Source organism: Zea mays, chromosome 2, assembly GCF_902167145.1.
Source record: "Zea mays cultivar B73 chromosome 2, Zm-B73-REFERENCE-NAM-5.0, whole genome shotgun sequence".
Classification (NCBI taxonomy): Eukaryota; Viridiplantae; Streptophyta; class Magnoliopsida; order Poales; family Poaceae; genus Zea; species Zea mays.
The window spans coordinates 44500345-44505606 of record NC_050097.1 but is presented as its reverse complement, the minus strand read 5'-3'; the positions used below and the strand labels follow the sequence as shown (position 1 = coordinate 44505606).

The following is a 5262-nucleotide window of genomic DNA, read 5'->3' as shown; positions in this document are numbered from 1 at the left end:
AGTGTAAGTATATCTCATACCTACATATGGCTTTAAATCTAAATTAATTTTTTACTAGCTAAAACATGACCATGTGCCTTTTGTTTTTGTGTGTGTCTAACAGCTGCTACACGTGAGAGGATCCTGCACCCGATGAATGTAAAGGTTTGACTGTGAAGATATAAGCAGCCATCTCTAGGTGGGTGATTAACTGATTATTTGTGTTGAAGACCCATCCTCTAAAACTTACTTATAAGCTTGATTTTCTAATATTGGAGCTTTCAAGGGAAGCGTTGACTTTGTTATTACCTTATAATAGTTGAGTTTTGCATCCTAGATCATGCCAAAAGGCAGTCTAGGTCTAGTGTTGATCTTGTATTCATGCATGCACATAATGATATAATAATACTATTATAGTATATGCCTCCAGAGACAGTTAAGGCTGAACATATTTTTTTGGAGATTAGATGGATTTGATCACAGTTGTTCTCGAAGAACCGAAACAATCAGTCTGATCCAAGCAACCACATTTCAATCTAGCTCGCCTTAAATTAATTCAAGAGAGGTGGTTCAACGATATAGTAAAAACTACATGTTCTTCTGAATCATTTTCTCATTATTTCTTAAGTACTTACCAATGTTCTGTGAAAGCTACCAATGTTCTCTAACCATAGTTTAATCTGTGTCATATCGAATATTTGTATTAAAAAAACACCTCATCAACAATGGCTGCGAGCTCAAGATTATTTTGGTTAACTTTGCATGTGTCGTATGCATCCCCGTATACAATGAATTCATATGTCGATTTCTTTTTGATGGATGGAACATGACATAGGGAATATTCATGGAGGTTTTATACTCACATTCTTGTATTTGTTGTTTGCAGCCTCATGAAACCTGGAGTTTGAACACATGGCTGTTCCCTTGGCTTTTGTAGATGAGGTGGAGCAACGCTTGTAGTTTTGTAAGGTTTATGTATATAACTGTGTGGATTGCAATAGCCCTAATACCATGTATATACCTCTCGTTGTGGTTACGTACAACACCTAACGTAGGCTTGGATCCTGTCATCTTATTTTAGATCAGTTTCCTGCTGTATCGCCTCCTCATTATACTATGCTACATCTCTATGTATGATAACTTGTGCTGAGTCTGAACATTGCTATGTTGCTCTGTCTTTATCGTATTAACCAGTTTTGTGGGAAATTCCATCTTTGAAGCAACAATTATGCTAAATAATTCATCAACAATAGGGCGCCCGAAGGGACGCCACATGATCTAGTATCCATCAATTCACATGATACTTCGACTTCATTCTAGCCTGCGGAAGAGTTCTTTTGTTTCATATACACTCTCTGAATACCAATAAGATAAGAAATGAGTATGTTATATTTTGGCATAGGATTCATCGTCTGTCATACTCAATGCTTTTCCAAGCTTGCTGCCTAAAACTGCAGAGATGGTTCTTGATATTTGTGTACTTCGTTGCATTTATCGTGAGTGTGGCATAGGATTCATCGGCGGTCATAGTATAAAGAAGGTTGGTGACCAGTGGTGGTACAGGTACAGCTCCTACAGGAAATGCAGCCACACAACAGTAGCTAGCTCATGCAGATTCATTCAGATGCACCAATCGTGAGTGTGGATCCATGGCTGTGCTGTGCCCAACCCAAGGTTAGCTGTCGTATCCAACCTTTACTTGTCTTCGTCCCGTCAATGCTTCTCTTGGCATACAAGATCGCTATATTGCATTGAACATGCACAATCATTGCTACTCTATGTTTCAGGTACAGGTTACTTGTCACTGCAGGAGACGAAACGACTGATCCTCTTTGGTCACATGGCTCAAAGAATTATCAAAGGGCCATGTGATGTGCTTGTAGCTAACATGCTAGCCGGTTCATTCTAGATGCAATCACAAATGCACAAAGCTCCTTAAAAAGGTAGTCAGCTTTTCTGAGAACACAATTAATACTGGGAATGTTTGCTTCCATGTCAATGCAGTTGTAGGCGAAATAGAGACACTCCCATTCCTTCGTCACCCATGGGGTCAAAATAATCGTGGCTTGTTCTCTCGCACGCTAGAAGCAGCAGCGTCGAAACCACTCCTCAAACAGCTACCACCTTTGAATTATTGCCGACATCGTCAATCGCACCTTAAGGAGACGCGTCCATTGAGATGGACATGGTACATTACCATCCCATCTACAATATCAGAATCCGCTTCATATGTTGTTTACCTGTTCTGTTTGTGCAGGTTCAATTCAAGGCAGCACCGGTGCCGCTCCATAGTAGCAAGTGACTCCTCATCGACCAAGGAACAGAAGTATACTTCCAGGAAGCAGCAAGCACCACTGACTGAAGTAGGGTTCCTTCTTACATCTGCTATGCAGTGATACATACATAATTAACTAGATCGTACCTTACAGGACGTCCTCCCTCACCTTGCGAAGAAGTTGTTCGCCGATGCAGCCAGTGGGAACACCGGAGGTTCAGGCAGTGCATCGACCTAAAAATGTTTTACCTTCTTGTATCAAACTGACATTATTGTATTATTGAGTACAATGAGAACATATAAAAAAGATTGTAACAGGATATTATTGTATTATTGAGTACAATGAGATAGCAACAATGATATAAATGACTAAATAATATGACAATAACTGACATTACAAAGATAACTGAACCATTTAACACATTCAATTAAGTATTGAACATATAAAAATGACCGACTGAACATTAATTTATTACTAAATACATTGAGAAACCAAAGCTGGTACTAGTAGAAATGGTTGTATGTTATGAAAGTTACTGAAATATATAATTATAAACAACCAACAAAAATAAATTACTAAACAATAAGGTTAGAATACTAACAGGGTTGATAATGATTTCCAAGCCACGTTCGACACATTGTAGAATTTTATGAACAACATGATAAAAAGGTACAGTCATTTGAAGATTTTTGGTATGATGTTTTGATATAAGGCGTGCCCCCGTTCTGAGATGTCAGGGAACTGCATGTCTATTTACACCAAACCAACATACATATTCTTCTTTGGTTGAACTCGTCCACTACGACCGAATTTTTTATATTTTAGCCTTTTCTCGGAAAAAAAAATCACGTTTGGACCTTAGAAAATTTTAATGTCATTTTTGGACTCTTTGCTCGGCGCCATAGCCAATGGCGCCGAGGTAACACAGCTCGGCGACATAGGCTATGGCGCCGAGGTGCGTGCTACGCTGGCCCAACCTGAACGACGTGGTGCCAACGTGGTACCGAGCTCGGCGCCAAGATCTATGGCGCCGAGCTTGTCTAGCTCAGTCGGTAGAGTGCAAGACTTTTAACCTTAAGGTTGTGGGTTCAAGCTCAATGGTGGACGTATTTTTTTATCACTAATTTGTTTTTTTGTTGTCCATATTTTTCGTTTATGTCGCTAATTTGTCCGTCCAGATTTATTTTTCATCTAGTTTTTTTTGTTTTTGTGACCGATTTATTTATTTATCTTGATATTTTTTGTTTTTGTTTTTGTTTATTCAAACTGCGTGACGCAAGTACCATGCACATAAGTAACCCACCCTATGGAAGTACGGAGTACTTTATAAAATCATCAAGTTACTGTTTATTTATACCTTGTATATTTATATTTTGGACTCTAATTATAATCTTTTTGTTTATTAAGTATATTTATATTTTGGACTCTAAAACTCCAATAATCTAATGTATTCGAAATTATACTTTTTAATATTAATTAAAATTTATCATTGTACATCACTACTAATGTAAGATTAACACAATCATTTGTTTATGATATAAATATTTTTAACATTTTAAATGGTGTACTTCAGTTTTTAGTATATTATTTAATGTTTAAAATCACTTGTAATTAGCGAGAGGACGGAATCAAGCTTAAGCATGTGGGGTTTACAATGCACCAAGGGCCAGACGGATTATTCAGTACTATTAAACAAAATGTAATAAACAAATCAGTCGCAAAAGCAAAAACAAATCAAGATGAGAAATAAATTTGGAAGAACAAATCAGCGGCATAAACGAAAAAAACCACGATGCACCATAGCTAAACCGTTGGCCGCTAACCAATGCAAGTACGTTTCCTTAAGCTTAATAAACGAAAAAAAATATGGACGGATAAACAAATCAGTCACAAAAACAAAAAATCTGGATAAGAAATAAATCTAGACGGATAAATCAGCGACATAAACGAAAAATCTGAACAACAAAAAAAATCAGTGACAAAGACAAAAAAAAAGTATAAAAACATGCCTATCGTGGGACTTGAACCCACAACCACAAGGTTAAAAGTCTTGTGATCTACCAACTAAACTAGACAAGTTTTGTGTACATAATAGAGCTCGGCGCCAAAATTTATGGCGCCGAGCTCGGAGCTACGTCGGTGCCACGACGTCCGTTTGTGTAGCGTAACACGCACCTCGGCGCCATAGCCTATGGCGCCGAGCTGTGTTACCTCGGCGCCATTGGCTATGGCGCCGAGCAAAGGGTCCAAAAATGACATTAAAATTTTCTAAGTTCCAAACGTGAATTTTTTTCCGAGAAAGGGCTAAAATATAAAAAATTCGGCCACTACGAGCGCTCGCAGGTTGGTTTTTCCGTTTTCGGTGGCCACGTGCCATCCCCGCAGGTTTCACCGGTGCCGGCTATGTAAGCCTCGTGCCACACACTTCTGAGACCACTCGAACAGTATCTCCAATGGCTGGTCAAATGATCCCGACGATTGGACGTCATTTTAATATAATCATTTGTTTATATTACTATTTTATCAGGATTTAGACCGAAATGGATTATGACACATGTTTATATCGTGGCTTGCAGTAATGATATTGGAAAATAACTATACAAAACTTCATAGGCTGAACGTACGTGATAGTAAAAAATAACTATTACGTTGAAAAGGTTATGTTCATGCTGTGTAAAAAAAGCTGGCTGCAGTTTAGAATCCGTACGTTCCGTTAGGAAAGCCGAAACATTCACGACAGCTTTACTGAATATATAAAAAATATACAAGGTTTATTTTGTAAAATAGTATAGAAGCTTAAATGATTTTTTATAATGGATTTAGCTCTCCCGAGCTAAAATTGTTTTTTGCAAAAACTAAACCCATCCCAGAGGACCCCTCGATGTTATTAATCGAAACCAGACGTCGTAGTAGCAAATCAGAACCGGAGGTCCTAAAAGTGTCATTCAAAAATAAACATACTATTGGCCAATATAAAAAAAAGATCCGGATTAATGATCGGGGTGTT

General features: G+C 38.0%; 1 protein-coding gene across 3 annotated transcripts; it reads left to right on the top strand.

The window, feature by feature from the left end:
* The first annotated feature begins 1560 nt into the window (after positions 1–1560).
* LOC103646367 (uncharacterized) lies at positions 1561–2596 on the top strand. Of its 3 annotated transcripts, none has more exons than XR_562163.1 (4): positions 1561–1653; positions 1767–1922; positions 2237–2342; positions 2409–2596. XR_562163.1 is itself a non-coding variant. In XM_008671102.1 (4 exons), exons 1-4 carry the CDS (start codon positions 1629–1631, stop codon positions 2490–2492), a joined length of 399 nt encoding a protein of 132 aa, XP_008669324.1. In that variant the 5' UTR covers positions 1561–1628; the 3' UTR covers positions 2493–2596. The 3 variants fall into 3 exon arrangements, 1 of the variants encoding a protein (XP_008669324.1); XR_562162.1 differs by having other exon boundaries at positions 1767–2167; XM_008671102.1 differs by lacking the exon at positions 1767–1922 and adding an exon at positions 1984–2167.
* The last annotated feature ends 2666 nt before the right edge of the window (positions 2597–5262 follow it).

Bases quoted from the DNA above. Each gene is read 5' to 3' on its own strand.
- LOC103646367 (XM_008671102.1), top strand. From the start codon at position 1,629: ATGGCTGTGCTGTGCCCAACCCAAG. The intron at 1,654-1,983 runs GTTAGCTGTCGT...ATGTCAATGCAG, and splicing joins TGTGCTGTGCCCAACCCAAG to TTGTAGGCGAAATAGAGACA. The intron at 2,343-2,408 runs GTAGGGTTCCTT...CGTACCTTACAG, and splicing joins AGCAAGCACCACTGACTGAA to GACGTCCTCCCTCACCTTGC.